This window comes from Sesamum indicum, linkage group LG8 (genome assembly GCF_026168435.1).
Source record: "Sesamum indicum cultivar Baizhima isolate 11 linkage group LG8, ASM2616843v1, whole genome shotgun sequence".
Classification (NCBI taxonomy): domain Eukaryota; kingdom Viridiplantae; phylum Streptophyta; class Magnoliopsida; order Lamiales; family Pedaliaceae; genus Sesamum; species Sesamum indicum.
The window spans coordinates 24,241,787-24,267,458 of NC_142664.1; the positions used below are offsets into that span (position 1 = coordinate 24,241,787).

The 25,672-nt window shown below is 33.9% G+C and overlaps 3 protein-coding genes across 6 annotated transcripts; 2 read left to right on the forward strand and 1 right to left on the reverse strand.

Moving 5' to 3' along the window:
• Window positions 1-3,450: 3,450 nt before the first annotated feature.
• LOC105168730 (uncharacterized) lies at window positions 3,451-8,494 on the forward strand. Of its 3 annotated transcripts, none has more exons than XM_088884017.1 (15): window positions 3,451-3,969; window positions 4,215-4,312; window positions 4,513-4,613; window positions 4,695-4,800; window positions 4,948-5,008; window positions 5,123-5,169; window positions 5,279-5,371; window positions 5,475-5,565; window positions 6,283-6,331; window positions 6,810-6,926; window positions 7,019-7,166; window positions 7,273-7,365; window positions 7,452-7,520; window positions 8,080-8,122; window positions 8,224-8,494. In XM_088884017.1, the coding sequence occupies exons 1-15, from the start codon at window positions 3,912-3,914 to the stop codon at window positions 8,322-8,324; spliced, it is 1,275 nt and encodes a 424-aa protein (XP_088740143.1). In that variant the 5' UTR covers window positions 3,451-3,911; the 3' UTR covers window positions 8,325-8,494. The 3 variants fall into 3 exon arrangements, with proteins under 3 accessions (XP_088740143.1, XP_088740144.1, XP_011087176.1); XM_088884018.1 differs by having other exon boundaries at window positions 3,452-3,950; XM_011088874.3 differs by having other exon boundaries at window positions 3,455-3,969; window positions 4,722-4,800.
• A 653-nt stretch (window positions 8,495-9,147) lies between these two features.
• Window positions 9,148-13,669, forward strand: APC8 (anaphase-promoting complex subunit 8). 2 transcript variants are annotated; one of them, XM_020696344.2, is made up of 4 exons: window positions 9,148-9,469; window positions 9,594-9,919; window positions 11,890-13,140; window positions 13,248-13,669. In XM_020696344.2, the coding sequence occupies exons 2-4, from the start codon at window positions 9,605-9,607 to the stop codon at window positions 13,320-13,322; spliced, it is 1,641 nt and encodes a 546-aa protein (XP_020552003.2). In that variant the 5' UTR covers window positions 9,148-9,469; window positions 9,594-9,604; the 3' UTR covers window positions 13,323-13,669. The 2 variants fall into 2 exon arrangements, with proteins under 2 accessions (XP_020552003.2, XP_011087178.2); XM_011088876.3 differs by having other exon boundaries at window positions 9,149-9,469; window positions 9,589-9,919.
• Window positions 13,670-18,243: 4,574 nt separating this feature from the next.
• Window positions 18,244-19,826, reverse strand: LOC105168733 (uncharacterized). Its single transcript, XM_011088877.3, has 3 exons — window positions 19,665-19,826; window positions 19,481-19,569; window positions 18,244-18,596 (listed from the first exon to the last, which is right to left on the reverse strand). Exons 1-3 carry the CDS (start codon window positions 19,692-19,694, stop codon window positions 18,446-18,448), a joined length of 270 nt encoding a protein of 89 aa, XP_011087179.1. The 5' UTR covers window positions 19,695-19,826; the 3' UTR covers window positions 18,244-18,445.
• Between the last annotated feature and the right edge of the window lie 5,846 nt (window positions 19,827-25,672).

Sequence of the window (25,672 nt, forward strand, 5' to 3'; positions counted from 1 at the left end):
TAACTAATTAGTTTAGTAATTGTATAATTAGTAAAAGTATAGAATATATATATATTATATATATTAAATTATTATAATACTTGCAAATAATTTTGTATAGTTATTAATATTAATTAAAAAAATAAACATAAGTTATTTTTTAAAAGATGTTGATCTCATTATATACAAAAAAATAATAATTAAGAGATAAATTTTTTAAATCAAAGTACAGAATAGCGATGATATCACTATATATATAATAAAATAATAATAAAAATAATTTAAATTGTTCAATCATCATTGATTACTATTATTATTATCTTTAGACTAATTCATGAAAACCACCAAATTTTGACATAAATTTATAAGTAATAAAACATACTGTATACTGCATTTTATGTTATAAATATATCAAAATATAGTATGATATTTTAATTTATTGTTATAAATATAAACTACTAAGTAGTTTAGTAGTAATAAAATTGGTAAAAGAGCTAAAAGCCCTCTATGTGTTTTAGAAATTACAAAAAACTAACGAAAGGTGGGGTACGTGTGCTTGAAGTGCCACTGGGTTATTTCTTTTTTGCGTATTTTGATATTTTTTTCACTTTGATCGACTAAAATGCCCCTATACTATATCTAAAATTTCTATGATCAAATTGACTTTTTATTTTTTTTTTTTGCATTCTATCTCTTCTAAAAGTACAAATTGTTTTATTTTTAAACATTATTATATTAAATATCAAACAAAATTATAATTAAATATCTAATAATTAAGTTAATTAAAAAAATATAACTAGCTAATTAATAATTAAGTTAATAAAAATTAAGGCTAAAATGAATCTTTCGCCCCTTTTTTCGTTGGAAACTTCTATCTAAGTTTCCGATGCTGTCCCGATGAGTTTCCGACCGTCAATGGGACTATTCGAATTCTCTCTTCAAGAAAAATATTTTCATACTTTTAGTTTGAGTTTTAGTAAACCGAAGAGAATGGGCTCAAGCCATGATCATGAAACCTGTTTGCTCAATTCATCGCCATCCGGATGAATCTCGGTCGTAGACCACCACCATCAAACCTGTCTCTTCAAACAATTTTAACAAGAGCAGCCTCACTCATTTTGGTAAAGCATTTATAGAGATTCGACGATTTGAAAATTTGCACCCCGAGTGGAGTGGGGGAAGGGTAGTGGGTGGTAGGGGGTGGGGTAGTTAGATCGTTTTTTTATACATACAATAATAATAATAATAATAATAGGTGATGGGAATTCATTTTATCTGTGGCATGATTCATGGCATCGGCTTGGTCCCTTTATTGAGAGATTACCATAGGGTCCACGTATGCTTGGGCTTCGGACGACAGACAAGCTCAACAGTGTTATTATAGAGGGGCAATGACATTGGCCTCTTGTTATGGACATTGAGTGCTTGGAGATTTTGCATGCATTGCCAATAATTCATGGCGAGACAAATCACATTATTTGGCGATTTGTGACTGTATGACCTACAGTTGCATCTCTTTACAGGCTATTGGACCCACCGGGACCCAATGTAGGTTGGTCTTCACTACTCTCGGGTTCTTTGAAAATCCCCAGGCATAATTTCATCTTATGGCTTGCGATTTTGGGGAAATTATCTACAGCTGATAAACCATGGCTATCATATTTAGGCACCTGTATATTATGTGATGAGGGCGCAATGGAGACACATACTCATCTACTCTTTCGATGTCGTTATGCCAGAAGCTACTTAACAGCGATTCGCGGATTGTTCGGTTTGAATGGCCTAATAGAGAGTGGTCACGGGAGTGGGCTGCAAGGAAATGGAGAGGAAAACATATGATTAACTTGGCTTCTCGTGCACTCCTGGCTACTTGCATTTACCACATTTGGAGGGAATGAAATTTGAGACGCTTTGAGCATGCGGAGCGACCATTGAATATAATAGCCACCATTATTGTGGAAGATATTAGACAGAGGATTATTAGTGTTAATTTATCTCGTTCTATTAGTTCATGTGCGTTATATAGATTATGGCGTATCCCTTGGCATGTTGTGGGAGAAACCACCAGTTGAGCACTGTTGTACTGTACGATCTTGTTTTATTAATAAAACTTACATTTACCCAAAAATAATAATAAATAATAATAATAATATATATATATTTAATTTTTTAAATTATTTATATATAATATGAGTTAAATAATTTGTTAAATCTAGACCTTTCATTCTGTTAAAATCTAAGGATTAAAATTAATTAATTAGATCTAACTATCAATGTTTGATAAAAAAATCCAATGGTCATTAAAATAAAAAATAATATATATTAAATAAGGCTATAATGATTATTTTATAAAAAAATTAACGTCGTTAGTTAGATTTAACAAAACTAAGAGATTGAGCTACATTTAAAAAAATATAGAAGGGATTTTAGTCTATTTTTAAAACCAAAAGAAATTTGTACAGGAGAGTTTTTATTCATTTTAGCCTTTAAATTTAGGCGTGTTACAGTTGTTCATTGGCTGCTTGTGGAAATACTTAAAAGTCGTTAACCAATTCAAGTAAAGAAGAGATTTTTGGATCTGCTCTTTTCTACATTAGCTACAATTTAAAGCAAGTTGGTTCTTCATATGAAAGATTTCTGGATTTGCAAGCCAAGAGAGAGAGTTGTTACGTTAGGCATCCATCACCTGCATTTTTTAATTAAAAGACAAAGAATTGGGTTAAAAAATGTTCATCTTGCTATTGTACAATTTGAGGGCTAAGTTTGGCCAAACTTGACAAAGGGTTTATATAAATACTAGTAAAAATTGATTTCCAACAACAGTTGCATTTATGAAAATGTGTTAGTCTAAACATCTACATTCGAATTATTGTTTATTAGGGTAGATTATACATTTCGTCTTCTAATTTGCATCAAAATCAATTTTGATATCTTATTCTTATAAATTATTACGATTTTGGTCCATTTGATTTCCTTTTCTTTCATATTTTTAAATCCAATTCTAATGATTGGACTAGAATCAATATTGATTCAAAGTATAGGGACAAAAGATCGTTGTTCCAAATTCAATCTATTCCGTTTCAAGTTCACCCTCATTTTGCTTAAGACTCTGAATTTGGCGGGACTAATTTGGATAATTCTCTTTTTTAATTAATCAATATAAGTATTTAAAAAAAATAATTTACTACTTTAAAATATGTAATGAGATATTAGTATGTTCATAATGCAATTAATTATATATGTTCATAATGCAATTAATTATATTTATAAATATTATTTAGAATTGATTAAGGAGGAGTGGGCAACAACGACTCTTGGACAAGACCCAAGATCCGTGTAATTGAATCCAAGCTCAGTTGTACCCGGCTAACTTGTCAATTTTCATGCCTATTTGTAGTCCATATTCATTTTTACATGCGCGTGTGTATAAATGGACTAATGTAAGATGAACATCATCAATCAATTCGAATTTCCCATTCATTGTTACCTTATCTTCCAAGCATTCATTCAATCCGTCCAAAATCTGTTCCTTACTGTAAGCTGGCAATGGATTTTAGGCTGCCCCACATCCCAGTACCCCACATCACAGAGCTGGAAACTGCCACCCTACTCCCACTCCACCCCACCCCCACGCCACAACCGACACTTGCTGGATTTTGGGTCATTTGTATATCGATCACATTGCATATTCTACCTTCCTAAATTCTTTTCTTCCATTGTTCACCTGTAACGGTTTTTCCTGCTAATGTTATTGAACCAAGGTTTCTTGTCCTTTTGAGTGATGGAGGAGAATATCACGTGATTTTATGTTATATTCTATTGTTTTTGTTGAACTAGGCTGCAAACCGGAGCTGTTAGCTATTTGCAGTAGTTAGAAAGCATAGCTAAGTGAGTTTTGAGATCTGGATTGTGGGCTCTCTTTTTGCTGATCAATGGGGGGCGTAGAAGAGAGAGTTGTGGCTGTGATCATGGTAGGTGGACCCACTAAAGGTGAGGTTTTTCTTTATTTGCTTTTCTTTTTGTTTGAGCTTGGAATTGGTGATTCTACTTAGATATTACTAATATTTGATTTTTGTGGTAATTTGGTTGCTTTTGAGGAAATAATTAGACATTTGGTTGTTTGGAAGGTTAAGGTTGGCTCAGATGGGCGTTTCTTGATTTTACTGTTTTGATTAAGAAGGTTTAGATTTTTGGCTAAAATTGAGAACCTTATCATGATGGTTTTGGAAATGCAGGGACCAGATTCAGACCATTGTCTTTGAATATCCCAAAGCCCCTTTTCCCATTGGCAGGACAACCAATGGTTAATCATCCAATATCTGCCTGTAAACGCGTACGTGTTCTATATCTTCATACTTAATGGTCATGTATATGATTGAGATTTGATTCGTCCTAAATGCAAACCTTTTTTGTAACACACAAGAGAATTTGATTATATGTCTAGGAGAAAAACGTAATGTTCGATATCTACTCTGTTCATTTCTGGTGATGGTGAATAGCGGAGTAACTTGTTTACTGTATCATTCTTGTTAGATCCCCAATTTGGCACAAATCTACCTTATTGGTTTCTATGAGGAGCGTGAATTTGCATTGTTTGTCTCCTCAATTTCTAATGAGCTACGAGTTCCTGTCAGGTAATTTCAGTCCTTTATAAGATTTTCCCAAATTTCTAAAGATTTAAATAGTTACTGCTCTACTGTACTTATCCTTTGTAGTCTTCCTTGTTGCAATTTATGTTTTAGGTACTTGAGGGAGGACAGGCCACATGGTTCAGCTGGGGGGCTTTATAGCTTCAGGGATCTGATTATGGAAGACAACCCGGTTCGTAGTTTGTTCTATTCTCATGCTAAATTGTTTTCATAGAAATAAACTGCATAGTGGTGAATGAGTAGAAAATAAAGACTCGTTTACTCGTCACTCTTAATATTTCTTGTCATTGTTACTAATAAGGTCATTTCTACCTGGCAGTCACACATTGTTTTGCTGAATTGTGATGTTTGTTGCAGTTTTCCACTGCCTGATATGCTCGGTAATTGTCATGCTGTGTTGTTTCTTACTTGAGTTTCAGCAATCTAGTTCTAATATACATCTGCTGATCTTTTCCCGAACATTAAAAATTTCTGGTTTATGGTTTGCTTTGCAGAGGCCCACAGAACCTACGGTGGGATTGGAACCATTTTGGTGATCAAGGTTCGTACATTTATCTACCATAAGCCTGTGGAATATTGTACCAAATCTTTATCCCTCCTCTTAACTGCACTATTCATTTTAGGGCAACATATTTCTTTTTCTTCTGCAGGTTTCTCCCGAGTCAGCAAACCAGTTTGGGGAAATTGTAGCTGATCCTGTTACGAATGAACTGTTGCACTACACAGAGAAACCTGAAACTTTTGTATGTAAAAGTTCTGATATTGAACTACTGTCTTGTTCATGCTGTTTCTGTTTCTTTAATCCTCTTATTTATATCATATCTTTTCGTTCACTATATTAATCAGGTGAGTGACCGTATCAATTGTGGTGTGTACATATTTACCCCGGACATCTTTACAGCCATTCAAGGTGTATCCACTCAAAGAAAAGACAGAGGTTAGTAATACTCTTTGCTGCTCTGATGGGGCTTCCGACTTGTTTCTGAAAGTTCGGACATTCTGTGCTTCACTGGACAGTGGAGCTCTCATTTATTAAGGAAGACATATTTGATAAAAATCGAGAATCAGTTTCTATCAATTTAGTAATAGTTGGTGATTGGACTTGTAAATGGTGTAATTTGCAGAGCTTTTTCATAAACTAGTTCAGTAACATCATATATTGGTATTATTTCAGTTGAATTTAGTCATTCTGGCAATTATCCTTTTTAAGAGTTGCAGTTGCGCATCTGACTCAGTTAACTTTTCAAGTTTCTGATGTTTCAAAATAATGAAGCAAACATATTATAGCATTATAAGTTTTCTTTCCCAGATAAATTCTTGATGAAAATTGGTATTCATTCTTACACATGCCTGCTTGTGAATCAATTGCCATCCTATTGTCATATATATTATCTGTATATATGATTATTGGTCGTCAGTTATGTTAGAATCAATTGATCTTGGTAGTCCAAATTCTTACTCATGAATGTATAAATATATGCATACACATAAAGAAGTGTAAAAGACTCTCTTAAACTTACGTTCAGCAAATTTTATAAGAAAGTGGGTCAACCATGAAAGCTCTTTCCAGTGCCCGTGATTCTTCAGTGCAGCATAATACCTATACTACATGGATGTGTTCTCGACATCATTTATTTGATTTTCTTATTTGCAGCTCTCCTGCGGCGTGTAACCAGCTTTGAAGCACTTCAACCTGAACACAGGTAAGAACTTCATATGCAACTCTCTGGTTGTTATTTACCGAAACATTCGACATCAACCAAGTATTCTTGTGAATACTTCTCTACACCTAAATGAAGGGCCATGCTTTGGAAATTTCGTGGAAAACTGCCAAGAAAGTTTTCTAATGTTTTCTCTGAAGAATTTGTTCACGATACAATTGTGCCATTTAAGCAGCTCAAGATGTCATTTCATAGTGATGCCCCTTTTTGCTCTCAAAGAGAATAAAACAAGATAAGTAATCTTGAAGTCTTGAGTCGATTGTTTTATGACGGTTTGGATGTTGAAAAGGATTGTACAAACCTAGAATGGTTTGGCTCTTCTGGGGAAAAATTAGGAAAAGAGCACCGCACACTCAGTCTATATTCCGGAAAAACGTTAATGGTATTGCATAGAGAATTTTCTGAGATGAAACTTAAACTATTTTTTCCACTTCCATTTCTTATGCCAATTCATCGGCAGGAGTCTCCCGTCAGATTTCGTGAGATTGGATCAAGATATTCTATCACCACTTGCTGGGAAAAGGCAGTTATATGTATATGAAACCATGGATTTCTGGGAACAAATCAAAACTCCCGGGTGAGCTAAAGACGTTGTCACATAAATCTGTCTCCCTGTACCAGAACTCTTGTGTGTGTGAATCCTGTCTGATGGGAACTTTTGTCGTGCAGAATGTCCCTCAAATGTTCCGGATTGTATCTTACCCAGTTCAGGTTCAGCTCACCCCATCTCTTGGCGAGTGGAGACGGCACAAAGAAGGCTACAATCACAGGCAATGTATATATTCATCCATCCACAAAAGTTCATCCGACTGCAAAGGTATTAATGAATGATCGCGTTTATTTACAGGCACTCAGTTACCCTTTCTGGTTACGACTTATATCATCTCTCTCTCTCTCTCTCTCTCTCTTGTGCTTTGTAACAGGTTGGTCCGAATGTTTCAATCTCAGCCAATGCTCGGATTGGAGCTGGCTCAAGGCTTGTAAATTGCATTATTCTTGATGATGTTGAGATCAAGGTACTATTCACTCAAGTTAACGGATATGATTTTTCTTGATGCATATGTGATCATTAGCGCTCATTCCGTGTGCTTATGTTTATAAGGAAAATGCTGTGGTTATTCATGCTATCATTGGGTGGAAGTCTTCCATCGGAAGGTGGTCGAGAGTGCAGGTATTTCTTAGGCGTTTGTTTGACACAGTTAATCATCTATGTGAGAAACTGTCTGAAGGAACGCAAAAGATTGTTATATAATTGGTCGGACTATGGGGCTCCCCTTTTATCCATAATAATTACACTAAACACCCCATCAACTATAGGTACATTGTAAAACGACCCCTAATGCTTGAAACAGTAAATTACAAAAAACACTGATGTTGCTCGAAAAATTGCACTTACACCTCTCGTCTCTGAACATCACTGCCAGAGAGTATCAGTATAATGAAGATATCATTGACGCTCGGTATTCTGCAAAAATAGAGGTGGTTTTTGTAGTTCTCCCATAGTTGAGGGGTTCTAAATATAATAATCCCTTCTTTTTACCTTGTCTTGATTAATATGATTCTAATAAAAAGTTGAAGAAAATGGAAATCTTGATGTCCGTTTGATGTCCCGTTTTGCAATTCTACGTTTCTTGAACCTCTTCGACTTCTCCCATTGATTCGCTTTGACCATGTTGGTATTCTTTCCATGCACATTCTACTGCTTAATCATCTCCATCATCGCATTTCAGGCCTCAGGAGATCACAACGCCAAGCTTGGGGTTACAATTCTCGGTACAGTCTGCACTCATTTTTCTTCGTGTGTTGACCTTTCTCCCTCCCTTTTTCGCCCCTCAAGCAATTATAGCTTACATACATACATATTTCTGAACCAGGTGAATCCGTGACAGTTGAAGATGAAGTTGTGGTGATCAACAGCATTATCCTTCCAAACAAGACTCTGAATGTCAGTGTTCAAGAGGAAATTATACTGTAATATCATCTTTTGCTACTGAGTTTCACATCCTTGTCCATGTACAACTTTTGTGTTATGTACTTGTCTGCTTTATTATTTTTTTTGTTTTGGCGTGTGTGTATATATTATTATTTTTTATTTGTAAATTGATATTTTTCTAGTTGCAATAAAGAAAATCTGTCGAATTTTCATTCCCCACTACATACTACAAAATTACAAGGTCTGTAATCAAATTATGCTTCGTTTTATATTTAGCAACAATGAGGAGACTTGTGATGATCATGATCAATTCAATTCTTTTGTAATGAATTGCTGGAGCTTGTGGGGAAGGAGGAATATAAGGGTTTTAACCGGTTAGACAAAATGGAAACCCCACCTCCGCCACCGGTTGGACAAAAGGGAAACCTCACCTCCGCCACCGGTTGGACAAAATGGAAAAATAGGGGTGAAATTTTTGGCTCATTAAGTTTTTATTTTTGGAGATAGTAAATCAGCTATAGGGATTATAATTGATAATCATTACACAAATGTAAGTCTCCACAATAGATTTGTCAAGTGTCAATTCCTGTTTTTTCAATTCAATTTGGAAAAAAGTTGGGTCAGTTCCAAAATAAATTCATTTATTTTTATTATATTTACGATAAAGTATTAGTATAATTTATATTTTAAACAAATTTCACATTTTCAAATAAATACTTAACATCTAATCTAAATAATTATTAATATATTTAATTAATATTTGATATTGATATAATAATTTGTAATTATATAAATAATAAAAATAATTATATTTTCTATTGTAAAAGCAAAAGAAAAAAATATATAATTGTATTTCCAAGTTGAAGGCGTTTAAGTTTGCGGTGGTTCAAGTTTGAAGTTCAAACCACCAGCAGGCGCGAGAGCTGATAGAAACCCCACCTCCGCCACCGCCACCGCCACCCTCCCCCCCACCGCTGTTCAGCTTCACTTTCACCACCTAGATATGAAAATTAATTCCACCATAAACATAGAGTGAGAAAAATTCATCATTATCTGAGCAGTTGTGAAGACGGGGAGCAAAATTTATTCTACTGGTAGAAAATGTCATCCAAAGAAACCTGCAGAACTGAGCTCCGTGCCGCCGTTCGCCACCTCAGCGACCGTGGCCTCTACTCCGCCTCCAAATGGTATGACACGCAGCTCCTTCAAAAACCCATATTTCTCACTTCGAAAATTTTTGGCCATTAATTCGAAAAGCGCTCCTTTTGTTTATTTGATTTTCAAGATCTTTGTTTATTGCTTGAAGGGCAGCGGAGCAATTGATGGGAATAGAGCAAGACCCTTCGAAGCACACCCCGTCCCACACTAGATTCCAGCGCGGCAGCTCTAGTATCCGCCGGCGGTTCCGCACCGCCGCGGCGGCGGAATCCTCCGCCACCCCTTCCGGTGGGGTGTCTTATGTTTCCACCCCGTCGATGGTGGGGCCTGAGGAGTACGATTATGATCCGATTGATACTGATTTTTATTTGCTGGCCAAGTCTTACTTTGACTGCAGGGAGTATAGGAGGGCTGCTCATGTGCTCCGGGACCAGACTGGGAAGAAAGCTGTGTTCTTGCGCTGCTATGCACTTTATTTGGTTGGTTTCTCTCACAGTTTTTGGTTAATTTGGTGTTCTAATGATTGATTTCTGGCTCTTTTATGTTTAATTTTGCTAGTGGTTTGATTTTTACTCGAGTACTTTTTTTCTTTATGCACTACAAACCTATTGCAAGTAAATTTGGTGGATTTGCAGCTGTCTTCCAGTGAACATGAATGCCCAAAAACCTTTGAAATTTGATGTGGCAAGACCATCTGTTCCGCTTCACATAGAGTATATCGTGACATGGCGCTTTGATTTCTGTTTATAAATGATTAACTGAGAGGACTTTGTGTGATTTAGTGAGAATTCGAATCTTGCATTGAACATAGCACAGAGCTAATGATGGACAAGTTCCAGTAGTTTGCGACATATAGAAAATGATAGTGGTATATGAGATGGACGATTCTAGTAGAATGTTTTAGGGATTATTTAAGCAAGGTGAGTTTTGGACGAGAAAAACTGCCCCCTTTGATTGACTTTTGGTGGGAGTGTGTTGTGGTGCCTGGCCCATGGACTTTGGTGCTTCACCCATGCATCTCTAAAGTTTGTATACATCTGAAATAGAATTGTGAAGAGGGCATATGCCATGATTATTGAAATCAAGATCTCTGATAGAAGGCCTTTTCTCGAGTAGTTGAAGTGACTGAGATGCTATCACAATGCTCATAAGTTGCATAAATTCTTTTCTATTAATTCTTTCAGTGGTTGGCACCTATCAGATGTCAAGTAACATTCGAATCAGTCTCTTACTAGATTGGTGTATGAGGACCAAGGTATGTTCTCAAATTACACAAAATCTGTAACCTCCAATTGTGAATAGTGTAAGAGCGGTTTAGTCGTTTGAAGGTTAGGTCTATATGACACTGAAAGCACTAGAAAGTTGACGAACTGAGAAAATTTTTTCCACGTCTTATAGTTTTGAAATTGATAAAATCATTTGTCCGCTTATCATGATTTGATTCATCCATCTTGAAATCTATCACAACATTATCTTATCTGTTGTTGATTAATTTTCTTAGTTCCAAAAGGAATTTTAGAGTCATATTTTTTTCTGATTGCATTCTGCTTTTAAGTTTGGGAGGTTGCATTACATTAGCTGAACTACTTTTTGTCAGCTAGTGGGTAAAACATTAGAAAAGTGCAGTTTAATTCCTCCAGTTAATAACGTAGTTACACTTTGTGCTTGAGGTAGTTGATGTTGTGGCGCATATTGATTTGGTGTATCTCCAATGTAAGACATCTCATCCATACACAGTCCCACTGTTTGGCTTTTCATTTTTCTTTTTGTTATTCACCCCAAGTAGCACACTGTTTTAATTTGTACACTTCAACACTTGGGATAATCTGATAAATAAACAGAAGTAGTAGGATCCTAGATTACTCATAGACCCTGGTGGGCTTTCCGATCTTGAAGCACTCCGTACTTCCAGTTGATAAAATTAATAAGTGCATGCGCTTGTTAAGTCAATTGATACTCATTGTCTGTTTGTACCAGCATGTACTTGTAATATCTTGTGAGTTGATGGATAGACTTGAAACAAGTTCACTCTGAAGCCTCGAGTTGGCTGATTTTTGATCTAAAAGAAACAGTAGTAGTAAGGATAGTTTTAAATCAGATATCACGATGCATGTTTTTCTAAAGATGGAGAGAAACATCATACCAAACTGGAAACCTACTATGCTGGACAGTGCTATGCTTGTTTCCTATCACAGGGAGAGAGAACAATTTTGGAAAGCATCCTTTTTGGGCTTGGCACTAACTCATATTTCCTTGTGTGATTCTCACAGCTTGATTACATTATTAGATTTCAATTTTCTCTCAGCATCTTGGTAGTCAACATGTTTGCTTTACACTTGCTGCACGGATGTGACTCTTTGTTTCCATCACTGGAGGACATTCCAGTTGGGAGCAACGATTATTTGGAAACGCCGAAGTTAATTCATCTGATGTCTTTTGGTTTATGAAGGCTGGAGAAAAGCGAAAAGAAGAAGAGATGATAGAACTTGAGGGGCCTCTAGGTAAGAGTGATGCTTTGAATCGGGAACTGGTTTCTCTTGAAAGGGAATTGTCAACACTTCGCAAAAATGGAACAATTGATCCTTTTGGTCTTTACATATATGGTCTCGTCCTCAAGGAGAAAGGCAATGAAAATCTTGCCCGTTCTGTGCTTGTAGAATCTGTAAATATCTACCCCTGGAACTGGAGTGCTTGGTCCGAGCTGCAAGCACTCTGCACCACGATTGAGGCATTGAACAGTCTTAACATTAATAACCACTGGATGAAAGACTTTTTCCTTGCCAGTGCTTACCAGGAACTCAGGATGCATAATGAGTCCCTGGCAAAATATGAATATTTACAAGGAACTTTCACTTTCAGCAATTACATCCAAGCCCAGATTGCTAAAGCTCAGTATAACCTCAGGGAGTTCGAACAAGTCGAAGTTATATTTGAAGAACTTTTAAGAAATGATCCTTATAGAATTGAGGACATGGATATGTATTCCAATGTCCTCTACGCTAAGGAGTGTTTTTCCGCCTTAAGTTATCTTGCACACCGGGTGTTTTTGACTGATAAATATAGACCCGAATCCTGTTGTATTGTTGGGAATTATTACAGTTTGAAAGGGCAGCATGAAAAGTCGGTCATGTATTTCCGCAGGGCTCTTAAATTGAATAAGAATTATTTGTCAGCATGGACTCTCATGGGTCATGAGTATGTCGAGATGAAGAATACCTCAGCAGCAGTTGATGCCTATCGGCGTGCAGTAGATATAAATCCATGTGATTATCGAGCGTGGTATGGTTTAGGCCAAGCATATGAAATGATGGGAATGCCCTTTTATGCACTTCATTATTTCAAGAAGTCGGTATTCTTGCAACCAAATGATTCTCGGTTGTGGATTGCAATGGCCCAGTGTTTCGAGACCGAACAGCTCCACATGCTCGAGGAAGCCATCAAATGTTATAAACGAGCAGTGAATTGTAACGACAGGGAAGCCATTGCGCTACACCAACTTGCAAAACTTCACTGTGAACTTGGTCAAACTGAAGAGGCAGCATTTTATTACAAGAAGGATTTGGAGAGGATGGAGGCGGAAGAGAGGGAAGGACCGAATATGGTTGAAGCTTTAATGTTTCTTGCCCAACATTGTAAAACTCAGAAAAAATTTGATGAAGCAGAGGTTTACTGTACCCGTCTTCTTGACTACACAGGCCCAGTAAGTCATTTTAGATTCATTCATCTAATTGCAAATAATGTATGCCTATCACATATTAACTTGGGAATTTTATATAGTTTCTAACTTTATATGAATTCTCTATGCAGGAAAAGGAAACTGCAAAGAGTCTTCTTCGAGGAATAAGGTATGCAAGGGATGTAGTTGAGCATTTCCCACCCTAACTTTCTTCCAGTAACTTGGTTGTGAAATCAAGATTCCGGAATCATGGAAGTGTACTTGACTAAGTCCCAGATTATGGAATGCAGAGGACTTACAGGACTTCATTGAGTGCGCGGTATAGATTTATTTGGTAGTAGTTTGCTGTGTACTTGTTCTGATATGAGTCATTCTTAGAGTTTGATCCATTAAACTGGAAAGCATTTCCTTTTGAGGTCCATTCTTTTGTTGGGCAACCAGTGGAAATGAGCAGATTGAAAGCATTCTGCTACATCAGTCTTTTCATGATCCTTAGACAATCCATTTGTATTAGCTGTCAATCAAAATTTAAATAATTTCTTTTCTTCCTTCATCATTGGTCATTGATTGTTTCTTCAAATTGTTGTCTTCATACATCAGTTTCTTTCTTCATTAGCAGGTGAAAGAGCATGCCGAAAGAAAACAATAATCCATTCAAAAGAAAGGGATACTTATACTCAATATGCAGGTATAAATTGGTTTTTACAGTTTGTTGAAAAAATTTTCAATTTCAAGTAATGAAACAAGGTTTTAAAATATTGCAATTGGATTTAGAAACCAAAAGCAATTAAAGCCACGTTGGAACAAATAAAATATAACAGTTAGGAACGCTATTTACGAGAAAAAATTTAAATATTAGTAACAATTCTCAATCCAATAATAATTGTAAATTTAACTGAATTGCAGAATTCACTACTTGACTTAAAGAAAAAATACATTTCATATCAGTAGTACACCGGGTACAACGTAATTTCTCTCAAAATAAAACGGTTATAGTTATTTCGATTTTAGTACTATACTGAAAAACACTTTAATTAAATACTCAAAAATTTGTTGCTGAAACAAAGTTCTAATCTTAGAAATATTGAGAGAGTAGCCAAGAGAGAGAGAGAGAGTGCCCGTGAGAGAGCTTGAGAGAGAAGTGTGTTATTTTCTTGGTGATTTGCAAATGAGACATGGCAAGACTTTATATAGGCATGCCAATCTCCTCACAACGTTAATGCAGCAAGTAAGAGTAGCAATTATGGCATTCAATTTGCAGATGAAAACGGCCAAAAACAGCCGGAAGAAAATTTGTAACAGCCAAGACATTTTTAAACCATAATGATGATGTTGAAAATGTTTGTTTAAAAAAAAAAACTGCTGTTACGAACTTCATAAAATTCAAGATTCTAATTTATGGGTTTGTCTTTACAACAATGTGAAGTGCAATTTCTTTAGAGTGTTAATTGTCTATGTCAATTGATTTTAGGGGTGCACTAAAATATTTGAAGTTGGTGTTGATAATTGAGATCAAGGAAAGTAAGATTGCAACACGGGCTGAGAAGGACACGCCCTGGTTGTATTGGGGATCACAACCGTTTTGTTTTTCTTCCATTTCAACAGACATGCACTTAATTAGAAACACCAATTTCGCAAAAGGAATTGGCAGTTTGAGGGCCAAAATTGAATTAGTTGGAAACTTTGAGGATGAAAAGTATAATTCTGTCATCAAAATTAAGAAATTCATCATCATGAAAATATAAAACTTGTTGTCTTTTAATATATAAAATAATGTCAATAATGTTAAGATTATCATAAATAATCTCTCCCCCAATTTTTTTTTTCTTTGGTGTAATTAAGTTGAAAGATAGCTCCTCAACGATGTCACCAAATATTAGAGTATATTTATCCCAATTAGGTTATCAATTAAAGGGTAAACTAAAAACTATATCAGAGACAATAATAAGAGAAAGAAATCTGTGTGATTAACATCCACATTATTCATCACTCATTAAAAACAAGAGAAGGGATTAACTTCTCTAGATGTGAAGGTACATGCGAGTAGTGCAGAATACCAATTATTACTAATTACATTGGAGTTTAAACCTATAGCTTCAGATGAGCTATATAGTGGTGAAGCAGACTAATGTGTTTGAGTTTAAGGAGGAGGTAGGATATAAGCTGAATCAGGAACGTCAGGGTGATTCAGCATAGGGTTCACCGAGTTATTGACCGTTTTGCTTGCTCAATTCAGGTATTGGTATATCTGGTACGGGGTCAACTTCATACCGTTTACTCTGCGGATCCCCTCCATATGGTAGTAATGGATTAGAACCTACGGCGAGCGATTGACCGTTTTGCTTGCTCAATTCAGGTATTGGTATATCTGGTACGGGGTCAACTTCATACCGTTTACCCTGCGGATCCCCTCCATATGGTAGTAATGGATTAGAACCTACGGCGAGCGATTGACCGTTTTGCTTGCTCAATTCAGGTATTGGTATATCTGGTACGGGGTCAACTTCATACCGTTTACCCTGCGGATCCCCTCCATATGGAAGTAACGGATTAGAACCTACGGCGAGCGATTGACCGTTTTGCTTGCTCAATTCAGGTATTGGTATATCTGGTACGGGGTCAACTTCATACCGGTTACCCTGCGGATCCCCTCCATATGGTAGTAATGGATTAGAACCTACGGCGAGCGATTGACCGTTTTGCTTGCTCAATTCAGGTATTGGTATATCTGGTACGGGGTCAACTTCATACCGTTTACCCTGCGGATCCCCTCCATATGGTAGTAATGGATTAGAACCTACGGCGAGCGATTGACCGTTTTGCTTGCTCAATTCAGGTATTGGTATATCTGGTACGGGGTCAACTTCATACCGTTTACCCTGCGGATCCCCTCCATATGGAAGTAACGGATTAGAACCTACGACGAGCGATTGCCCAGTTTGTCTTTCAGTAGTTCCAAGGTCACCTACAGATGGGAGGATGCCATTGTAGCTCGTCTTCATTTCTCCAAGTTGTCGAGCTTCATATTTGTGCATCACCAACATCATGTTCAATAAAATCATGATGAAGACAGGCTTTTCCATGAAACCCATTGTGTGTATAGTTGAAGAGGAATATGGTTGATGCTGTCTATTTATAGAGGAGAGATCATCAGGCCCCTACCTTCAATCGCAATTACTATGTGTGTGCGTGTTTTCCTTTATTTTTTTTCCCCTACAACAGAAGATAATAGTGCTAGTGCTTGAGAGATATTTGGGTGAGTCTATAAACTTCTCAGCCTACCTTATAACATATGTTTGAGAGCTTATAAAATATTAAATATATTGTCCGGTAAACTTTACTGAAAATAGGCTTATAATTAAATGAAAAAAAAAATAAGATGTTATATAGGAGCTTATAATGTTTCTTTAAAAAATTAAGTTCCCAACTTATTTTTTAAATTTTAATAAGCTCTTTCAATTTTGATCATATTTATTGCAAAATTGTTGTTATTAATATTTTATAAATTTTGATATCTTATTTAATAAAAACGCTTTAAGAATTTATTTTTAAATATTAAAAAAATGTATCTTGATATTAAAAAAAATATTAAAGTTACTATTCTAATTAGATTTTTCTTTGAATTAAGAAATAATTTAAAAGTAAATTTAAATATTAAAAAATTAGTACGATATTTTTTATTTTTATTATAGCGATAAGTAATAAGTTACGAGTTGTTTCATAGATATTGATAATGCAAGTGAGTAGAAAATAACAAAATAATGAAATCTTATTATTTTATACAATATCAAAGGGAAAAACTGAAGGTCAAATTTCTCAAACAAAGACAAAATATATTAACTGAATTTCATTCAAATTTCTTTTGGTATATTTATTATTTTTGTTTATTATCTAAGGATAAAAATATAGTTATTATATAAAAAGATAATACAAAAATAAAAAAATATTTTGAGTACCAAAGTAATATCAATGGTGAAATTCGGGTGCCAATATGAATTTTACTTATTGAATTATTATTTGAGTTTGAATACAAAGGATATGATGTAGTAATAAATTGAATCTTATTAAAAGAAAATAAACCCTTATACCCCATCTAATTTTATTTGGTGTAGATCTACTGTCTAAATTTTATTTAACTTAAATTAATTATTTGGATTTAAATTATCTAAATACATATGCATATATATATGAGTATTATATATTTATATTCAAACATAATATACAATTATTATGACAAAAAAGATACAAAAATTATATAATATGGTCTTGTTCATTTGTAGTAGAGTATGTGTCACATTTATTAGATTAGGGGTGAAGAAGAGGGTTGGCGGAATTAAATGTATTAATTAATTCTTAAACATATTGTTAATTAATGTCCTTTCAAAGATAACTTTAAAAATTTTCACTTAATAACAATATATTATCTTTAGCTGCAACGAATTAAATACGTAATTAATAGATGGACAGAATCTCTTGTTAGTTAGTGAGGCTGGTGATTGTGCCTTAATTGAAATGTATTTGGGGTGGCAGTGCACCCTCCATTAAGTAGATGATTAATCAACTTAAGCACCCTCTAATTACTTACAATGTCAAACCAATCTTTTAATAATTACGAGATGTGTACGTATATATGTGTATTTTATTAATTGTGTATATATACATATATATTTTTTTTATGTGATAAGGGATTGGTGGACTTAATGAATCAACTTTAGTTTCAAGAAATTAGGTAAAACCAATGACTAGGCATGGAGGCTAGCAGGATATCAATTTAATTTATAAACTTTCAAAAAAAAAAATTATGAGATGTTCAATATTTTATAAGTTCCATCAAATTGTTTGTCAATTTTTTAATTTTTAAAAAAAAAAAATGATAAGATTTTAAAGTTTGTATTTTTTTTTAAATTGGATAATTTCGCTTTTGGTCTCCTAAGTCACTAAAATCACTTTTTATATCTCATATTCTGATTTTATTACATCTGATCTCCAAATTATTTTAAAATGATTAAAGTTGGTCTTAACCGTTTAAACTAACGCTCCAACGCACAGGACAATCAAGTTTTCAGCTTAGGAAAGGGGAGTAGGGTTTGAGACTTCTCCGTGTTGAACACAAACAACGATAGCATCTCAACAAAACCACTCCTCAACATCAGCATAAGGTAGCAATTAATATCCATGATTCCATCATTCTTACACAACACACACCACATCTTACACACAAGACAAACATCTCTGGCACAACATGAGCAAACAGATCATGGATTAAGACATGAGATGCATTTAGGTTCTTCCCCACTCCGATCCATACATTCAAAGCCAACCATAGTTCTTAATTTTGTGGGTCCGTGAAGAAGCTGTTGATCGATGGCATGATTTCCGGTCGCCTGTTCCGAACAAATTTTTTCAGTGCATGTTCCGAATACTTCTGTCCCTCCGCGAAGTTCTCCAAAACCCCGGCAGCCCTACCCTCCTTGTTCACCCTGTTTATAATGACTACGTTACAGGTCTTCGCTATATCTCAGTGATGCAACATGCATGCTATATCAAGAATTAGAGTATCATTGGAGCGTGAAATTTAACTCAATATTACAGTTTAGTCTTTCAATTGTAGATCCAATTTATTACAGGGGAAACTTTGTAAAATTACAATATCTTACCAATCGTTGATGATCATGGTCCCATCAGATCTGAATTTAAAACAAAACAAAAAATCCACTCTACATTTCTTGGTTTATTAGATATGCTCAACTGCATCAAAAGCTATTCCCCATCTCTTCATTCAAGAGACAATCTGTGGATTTGATTTTTTTCTGTTAAAACATTGTAATTGTGTCGTCTGATTGTTTCTTGAATTTCATGACTTTGGAAGACGAGCACTCATATTTTTTTTTCTTTTTAACCCAAAATGCACCAAAAATTAGGGAATTATCATTTAAAAAAGTATAAAAAATAAATGAGCAAGTGACAATTTCCTCATTTATAAAACCAATCACCAGGCAAAGGTGGGTAAAAAGGCTAATTTATCCTTGGAGACTGCCCTAACCTACGTTTCATGTGAGACCGCCATTCATTAATTTGGTCGACCGGACCAAACTTTTGCAGAAACATAAAAAGTTTAAGGATCAAAATTGAGAAATGCAGAACATGAGGGACCAACATCGCAGTAGTAACTATAAAACTGAAATCAGTCTATCTCGCAATAAAACTGAAACAACTAAGACACGGAGGTGGGATTGCAGGAAACATGCGACGACAGCTCATCTTTTGATCTCACATATCAATTGACATGAATTTTTCTAGAGAGATAAACAAACACAAGTAGGAGTATATATACATATACCCTAGAGAGAGAGAGAGAGAATACCGGACTTCAGGGTTGATGCAGATATTGCGAACCAGCTGAAAGCCGCAGATTCCCACAGCAACCCCCATGGCTGCAAACAGTGGATACACCTATACATACACACACGCACGCAACAGAGAGTAATTAGAAATACATAAGAGAAATTTGCATTTAAAACTGGTGGAATATCAAGAAACTGGGAAACCTCAGGCCTGATCCAGCGGCTGTGAGCCATCTTCAAGCTTTTTCCGATTCCAGAAGCAGAGATGATGGACTGGGGGCAGAGGAGAAGAGTGGTTGATGGGGTTGACCACCAATGCTTTACTAATGTTTATTTATTTCATTATTGCTTCATATATCTTTTCTTTTTTTACAAAAGTAGCATAATTCTATATTATTACAGTGTAGATAAGGTTCTTGGAATTGGAGAAGACGAGAGCTGATTGGCCGTTTGGTACGAATGGTTGGTCGGCCCTGGGTCCCACAGTTAACCCAATGATTGACTACTACGTGTCAGAAGAATATGGGCAAAATTGCATTTGTGACCCTCTTGAATAAGGAGTGTTGCACAATTGGTCGCCCACTTCAGGAGATTAACATTTTTAGCTCTAAAATTCAAAATATGCCAAACATTTGGTCCCCCATCCTAACAAACCTTAAAAATAGAAGGAATTTGTGCACGTAAGGTGCACATACTCGGTTAGTTAATTTTTCAGAGGGTAAAATTGTATTATAGATATGCAGATTAAATTGATTTGTTTTTAATTAAATTGATTTAATTCTGCAGATTATAATATGCCATTTCATAATGAAACTAATTATTATTTATATAAAACTAAAATTTATCTAATGTTCATTTCAAAAAATTAAATTTTTTTTAGGGATAATTGCACTCTCCTCCCCTGACTATTTTTAAAAAATTAAATTTTATTTAGGGGCAATTGATATGCTATACGTCAGTAATAAGTCAATTTATAGATATCATTTTTTTTAATATCATCAAATTCAGTGAATTTTGACTAATAAAGAGGCTTATTTGTTAGATGAAAATAAATTTTAGGGGTGTTAAATATAATTTTTTCAAACTACAAGGGGTGTACGTATAATTACACTAAATTTTAGAGGAAAAAAAATGCAATATTCCTTTTATTTATTACAATTATGGTCAAAGTTTATTAAAATATTTCAAATCAAATAATAATTCAAATTCAAAAAATAAAAAGAGGTTAAATTTAATTATAAAACAATTATAATAAATATATTAATTTATTATTTATATAAAAATAAAATTATAAGTATTAATTTTTATTTATCATAGTTTTTAGTCGAAGTTTATTGAAATGTTTTCAAACCAAATAATAACACCAATTCAAAAGGTAAAAATATATCTCATATATAAATAATTATAATCGTAAAACTAATTATTATATATGATAGGTATGGGCCAAAAGAGACTGACCCAAGAAAAAATGTTAGGCTCAAATATAGGCCTGTCAGGCCAAGAGAGGGGTAGCCTGCCCAAGTCGCCATGCTTCACCCAAGAAAGGAACAACTTACTATCTAGTTCGGCCCACTAGGCCTGCTCCAAGAGGGTACCCCCTACACCAAAGTCCAGTCAAGGAAGGAAGTCTATTTTGTCATATTTGGCCCAAGGAAGAAGCCCAATCCGGAGGCTTCCAAAACTAGCTTGTAGGAAAGAATGTGCTCTCAAGAAGTTGGACTCTTGAGCCTAAGAGGACTCCCCACTAAGTAGGAGTTTGCATAAAGGAGTCCCCCTTCATCCAAAAACTTGCTGCTTAAGAAACAGATAAGGTAGAACCTTATCCCCTCCTAAATCTCGCCTTCTTTGCTGGGCATGCAGAACCCTCTCACCGAAGCTCTTGTTGTAGAGGGACTCCTCCTCTATAAATAGGGGAGGTACTCCTCAACAGATAACCCCCTTCGACACTCGAGAACTTCTCTTGCTGATACTCTACTCTTCTAATTTGTGCTCTTACATACGAAATTCTCACTTTTATCATAATTATTCGTCATAATTTATTTTTATGTTTATTTATTTATTCTTAAATTCAGAACTAACTTAAGTATCGGGGTGCTAACGTTTTGTTTTGCAGGTCCTCTTTCTCAAGAGCTTTCACTCAATTACCCAAATTCAATATCGAGATTCAAAAACTTTGTACCCATACTAAAACCACACGCATCAATATATATAAAAAATAATAGAAATATATATTCAAATTTAATTGTGTATATAATATATACAGTTTTAACTGAATATTTTTTTAAATATAAACGGTTAATTCGAATTAAATAAAATCCACATCATTGATCCATTAGTTAAATTTGAACATTATATTGAATCATGATTCAACAATTCTTAAATAAGGGTATAAATAATATTAAAATAAAAATTAAAAGAATATAAAAGAGCTGCACGTGTATCCCACCAAACGCCTCATGGGTGCTTTTGTTTCATTTTATAAAAAAATATATAGGGAGATAATTTGTTGCTCTTTATTACATAGGATCCCCCTCGTATCATAGTGGAGTAAATTATATTTAACCCATTAATTATGTATGGAAATACTTCCATATCCTCCTGTTTGCATATAAAAGTTATCTTCCACTCGTGAATTTTTGGTTGAAATTCTGCTTGAATATCAGCTTTCCAACCATGAGTAGAAGCTATATAAATGATTGTTTAAGGGCTGGTTACCTCAATTTGGAGCAACATTTACATTTTACTTGTTATATTAAGGGTTCGTTACCTCAATTTAGATAGTCTAAATTAATTCTTCAAGCTCGATATTATTGTGGGATTGAGTTGGAAAACTAATCTTTCTAGTTGTCGACTCGCATACAAAAAAGGTGGTTGACTTTGATTGGGATGCAACAATTAAATTCATGAAAGATTGTTAATGTATTCGAGAATGCAACGAAGAATGGTGGTAGAGGTAGTAAGAATTTCTGTGCTTCAATGACCTAAATTTCTCCATACATTTTATCTACTGGGGAAACTGCATTATTAGCATATACGACCATGTTCTAGTGATATTCAACTTGTCTTGGTATATGCAACATTATGCGACCGGCCCTTGCAATATGCAAATAAGTTAAATAGGTTGTGGCATTATATACAAGCATGCAATGCCATTTATGTAACTTAATAACCTTGTGAAGTATTATTTCTTAAAACCATCTTTATTTGATGGATGTGAAAATATATCGAAGAATTATAAATGATTTTACGTAAATGGTTGCATAAAAATGTGTAGAAAATTTAGTTCATCACAAAAATTAGTATCTATCTGCCACCATTCTTTGTTGCATCATCAGATACACTAATAATTTTTCATGGATATGTTGCATTCCAATGAAAGTCAAACACCTAATTCCTCTAGTTTTTATTAAGACAAGCCGTTATAATAAACGAAATATTCAGAAGCGACGGTAGAATTGTGAAAAGTTTAATAACAAAATCTACCAACTACTTATTAATATTCTCTACATATGAATTATAGATATAGATAAATTTGAGAAATATGAAATCCAACATAATAAAATTATATAATTATGCACAAGTATTTACAAAATTAAATGTGGAGCCAAAAATATTATATCAAACCTCAAGTAATTATGAAGCCAAAACAACATACAGTTTTTTCCTTTTTCTTTTAGACACGTCAACCCGTTGTATATGGATTTGCACTTGTATCACCCGGATCTTAACTAGACTTGATATGAAAATGAACTTAAATGAAATATTGAGAAGATAATATCCAGATCTGTGAATTAAAAGTTTAACAAAATTCATCAAGTGCTTGTTGATAACGATTCTTCATATTTGAAGTATTTATATAGATAAATTTGACAACTGTCTTGAAGAAATGAGGGGATTTTTTTTCTTTTTTTCTTTTTTGTTAGAAATATGGGGAGTTGAGAGTTGAGAGATAAATATGGAAGAGGTGTTGAGGATTGAGTTTTCAGAAATATAATTGGTATTTACAAAAAATGATGTTGTACCATCAAAATCACCATTAGATTTGTCAGTAAAATACTTTTTCTTTTTATAATAACTAGTCATTAAGGTACGTTGTTCATGTGTGTATATAATAAATAATTTTTCACGCTTTAAAATATATTATATATTATATATAAGAGTAAATATATAAATCAATACATTACAATTAAAAAAAGAAAACTCATTTATGAGTTAATATAAAATTTAAGAAGTTGAATAAGTAGTTATTTTATTAATTGAAGGAAAGTTTTTACTTTACAAAAATATTGGTGCGACAGTATTAAATTTTGGCTGCAATTAAAATATTTACCATAGTTCTTAATTATAGTTAAAATATTTATCATAAATAAGTTAATAGGCGTTGCATAATCAAATTTATTAGTTCATTATTTGCTATATGATTTCTTGATAAGAACAAATCATATGTTTAAAATAATATATGATAGACGATTTTGTCCCCATGTGTTTAAAATATACTATATGTATGTAATATTTGCACTTGTCTTTTATTAGTAATATTTTTTATTAAAAAATAATAAACTTTATTTCAATTAGCATATTTCGTATTATTTTTACAAACATTTTTTATTTATATTATCAAAATATTGAATACTAATAAAAAATTAATTTTTTAATACACTAGTGTTTGCACTAAGTAATACAATTGTTCATTCTTGCCCAATAAATAAACATGCATGATTGCCAAAAAAATATCTTTTATTAATTAATCACAAAGGATTTATTTATATCTTTATATGATATTGGAATAATATAAGATAATATAGCAAAAAAAATAAATATTAAATATGTAAAAGTATAAATTTTACTGGTGTTTAATTGTTCACATTATTCGAAAAATCTAATATCAACTTTAAATGTGTACTTTTGACAATAAATTAAAATGGAAAAATTTGAAGTAAGAGTATAACGAGTGTAAAATAGTTCAAAATAAAGTTGAATTTATTTACAAAAAATTTAAAACAGCTAAAAACATAACTAATCCCCAATGTGCTTCTAACTTTTAACTTAAAAGTATTTTCTCACCATAAGAAAACAAGTTTCGAAGACGGATTTTTAACAATAAAAATTGACGTTTTAATCACCTTAAAAATATCTTTTTAAAACCAAAAGCTGAAATTTACAGAGATGTGAGACTATATATAAAGAATAGAGTTCTAGCTAAAGAAGAAAACTAACTCACTTTGAACTCTAATTGTCAATAGACTCAACAAAAATTAAATACTAGAATACTAATAAAAAACAAACACTGAGAATAAAATGATAAGTACAAACAGAACTTTCAACAATCACGCCCTAACGAATGTTGAAGTCTGCTTCTGTCCCTACTTCCCTTGGTCAATTTTCAGCTCCTTTGGGGCTTTTTGGCTCTCTTTCCTTCAACAGGGGTTAATATCAATTATTTACTTAAAAAAGATGCATGATTCAATTATCAATGCTATGAAGTAATCCTAAAATACTTGAATTAAGTATGTAATTGAGTGACAAAATGCATCCTATCATCTACTCATAAGCTTGTCAAACAAAAAAAGAGAATCTTTGGAACTGAAAGGAACAAAATCATAGAGCAGGAAGTAGCGGAGCTCCTGGCAGCAGGGTACGTGGCTAAGATCTAGTACACAGATTGGATCCCATCAAAATCTATCAGAAAGTTTGATCATTTGAAAAATGAAGAAAACGTACTAAAACTGCGACAAAGTGGTCTTTGTTAAAATGACGAATACTTCCAACCTATCATTGCAATGAAATTTCAATAGCAAGGTTCGTCCCAATGTTGCCCAAAATTTGCGACCACTAGGTCATCATATCACAAACTCTTTCGACAATTAATATTTGTGAAGGAATAGTCCTTTGCAACTTATGTAGTTTCCTTTTTTTTGTCCAAATAGTCGTGGTCGATAATTTTTTTTTTTTTTTTAATTTTGCGGTCAAAGCGGAAGATGAGATAAGGAAAACAATGACAACATTCATGAAAATTGGACCATCTTTAGAGGCATTTGTGACATTGGACTAGAAATCAGGACATTTGGGAGAATTGATTTTTTATCCACGGCATGTGGGTCTGCCCAGATAATATACAATCCGCCCAAAAAGGCTTGGATTACTATTCATCAATAATCTACGATTCAAACGAGTTATATCGGGCTCATGGATTAAATCCCGGACTGGACATT